Here is a 2,668-nt window from a genome sequence, read left to right as displayed (position 1 = left end):
TCTAATAATCTTTTAGTTATTTCAAAGTTTTTCTTGATGTATGTACTACAAGATTATTATCATGCACCAGATGCTATCCTAAGTGTTTAAGTCATCCCATGTAATACTGATAAGAATATGATGAGCCATCCTGTCATATAGGTTGTGAAACTGAAGTTTAGAACAAGAAGTAACTTTCCCAGGGTCAAACACCTGGAAAGCCAGGGTTCAAGAATTCATGCTTTTAGTCATCAGTATTTAATTTGTCATACAAAGTACTATTTTCATCTAAAGGATGAAAAATAATTAAATAAACCGTGAGTGCTTTTACCCATAAGTATTTTATTTGTGGAATAAAGTGATATTTTCATTTAAAGGATAACAAATAAACTGTAGATTTGGGTAAGAATATTCAACCCCATCATGGGAACACGTCAGCTGACACTCACAACTCAGAGCACACGTGGTTTATAGCTAGCACAAGCATGACCCACTAAGATGTACTAGAGGGCTTCTCTCTGTGTGCAAGTTTCAAAAAGTCACTTCTGTATAAGGGGAACTGCCAGGTTGATGGAAAAGTTCAGTGAGATGCCCGCAGATGGCTTAGAATTCACCAGTTGCAAGTTTAGCCTGCAGTGAGGAACACTAATAGTCAAAGCAAGTGGTAACTGTACTCACTAAAATAATAATCATTATTAGTATTATCATTTTGCAGTTTTTTTGGCTGGGGCTGGGTTTGAACCTGCCACCTCCAGTATATGGGGCCAGCGCCCTACTCCTTTGAGTCACAGGTGCCGCTCACCAAGATAGTTCTTTCAAAGGCTGAAGTAGATGCTTTCATACTCACTTATAATTGTAAATGGGAATATTCACCGAGACTATTCCATCAAAGAACAAATAAAACATAGATTTTCAATGAACAAAAAAAGTGCCAAAAAAGAAAGAGGTCCATCTTACCTATGATATCATTCATACGACTCAGTGAGAGTGAATCTGCGATGTCTAATAATACGACAAAATCAAATGCAGAAGGGGGAAGAGGCACTTCTTTGGGAGGATCAGCAAACAATGTGGATCTTTGTGCTTTCTTTGCCTCCATTTCTATGAGGCTTCTGTTGTAGCCAGTAAGAGCTTCTTCCAGGAGCTGCACTTGGTTTAATGTCATTGGAAAACCATCCAGGACCCACCCTTGATCTGCAGGTATCTCACTTAATTGAAACAGGACAACTCATTAACATTTTGCTAGACCCAAGTACTTTGCAAATAATAATATGATACAAATCCCCTTTTTCTTTCCATTCTACAATAAGCTAAAATCTAGGCCTAATAGCGTGCCACAATCATTCCCTTGCTTGAAATCTTCTGTGGGTCTCTGCTGCTCTCCAAATCCATTCCAGAGGCCTTAAATGGTATTTAAAACAAGTTGGCTATGATTTTTTCTCTATAACTTCTTATCTCTCACAATTTTAAAGCATTTACTTCAAACACACTAATCTCCTGAGAGTATGAATTACATTTTCTACCTTGTGCTTATAGGCTGTTCCCCTTCACTTCTAAGCTTCTTCATCTATACGATGGGGCCAGATAACAGGCCTCACAGATGGCTGCGAGGATGAACTGAAATGGCACATTTAAAAAACTCAGATAGAGCTTAGCACATACTAGATATTTGTGTCACCAATGTGGAGAGTTCTTCCTATACAACACTTCACCTAGTCATAATACCTTGATCTCAGCTCTGACTCTCATTCACTTCATCATAAAGTGGATCTTACATTTCTTGAATTAAGAGTAATTCAAGTGAATCTTTTTAATCTCAGTTATGTTATAGATTGCTGAAGGATAAGGACCCTTTCTTTGGTTTTTGCACTCAGCACAGTGTCCTCTTCAAAGAATAGATGTTCCAAATATTATTATTTTTGTTTGCGATTAGAAAACAAGGTAAAAGGGAAAAAATAAACTTAAACTCTGTTCTTTTAAACCCTTAATTATTCAAAATTGAGATTATGGCATTTGGATTGAAATGTATAATTTCATTTCTTTCTCTGTTAGAACTCATACTAAACAATAGAATTTCCTTTTTGAAGGTTTTGAAGTCGCCTTGGTGCCCGCATTCCATCTTCCTAACAGTGAAGCAAGGAAGGGGGGGTGCTGAAATTGAGAGAGATTTTGTTACTTCTTCAAAGTTACAAAACTACAATGACCCCAAGTCCAGAGATCCTTCCACAATATCAAGCTGCCTCTATTTCCCTCATCAGGCTAAGAGCAGGAAAAGATGACTGCATTTTGGTTTTATAAATTGTTCAGAGCTTGGTGAAACATTCTGCATAGAATGGATTTGTTGATTTATTGATCAAAGATGAAGAAGAGAATTTCCTTGAGTACTTTGCCAGGTCTGGGTGATCCCTTCCCCCACCCACAGTCTTGGGAGCCACTTGAGAGGGAACAAGAGATTGTCAGGAGACTTGTTCAGCTGTAGCGTGAGGACTCCAGACGGTGGGTTCTTTGGCTGGGGCTGCACCACTAAGCAGGTAGGTAACTGCAGCATCTTACTAAACCTGCATGTGCCTTCTTTTCCTCATTTAAAAAGGATAGATTTGGACTAGATCAAGATTTCAAACTGATGACAGTCCTCTGGAGGTGCCACACCTGAGGATGGTGGTGTTGAGAGGACAGTAATGGGAGCTGT

The 2,668-nt window shown here is 38.6% G+C and overlaps 1 protein-coding gene across 1 annotated transcript in view; it reads right to left on the bottom strand.

Annotated features, from left to right (window-relative positions):
* The window catches only part of SPEF2 (sperm flagellar 2), a 159,827-nt gene that overhangs the window by 97,653 nt on the left and 59,506 nt on the right, over window positions 1-2,668 (bottom strand). The window contains exons 16-17 of the mRNA XM_012807051.1: window positions 937-1,187; window positions 827-857 (exon numbers count right to left, since the gene is read on the bottom strand). Of these exons, the coding sequence (XP_012662505.1) occupies window positions 827-857; window positions 937-1,187 (282 nt within the window). The remainder of the gene's footprint in view (window positions 1-826; window positions 858-936; window positions 1,188-2,668) is intronic.

The sequence above is a fragment of the Otolemur garnettii genome, unplaced genomic scaffold (genome assembly GCF_000181295.1).
Source record: "Otolemur garnettii isolate 467f Iridium unplaced genomic scaffold, OtoGar3 scaffold00063, whole genome shotgun sequence".
In the NCBI taxonomy this organism is placed as follows: domain Eukaryota; kingdom Metazoa; phylum Chordata; class Mammalia; order Primates; family Galagidae; genus Otolemur; species Otolemur garnettii.
This window is presented reverse-complemented; position numbering and strand designations above follow the sequence as displayed.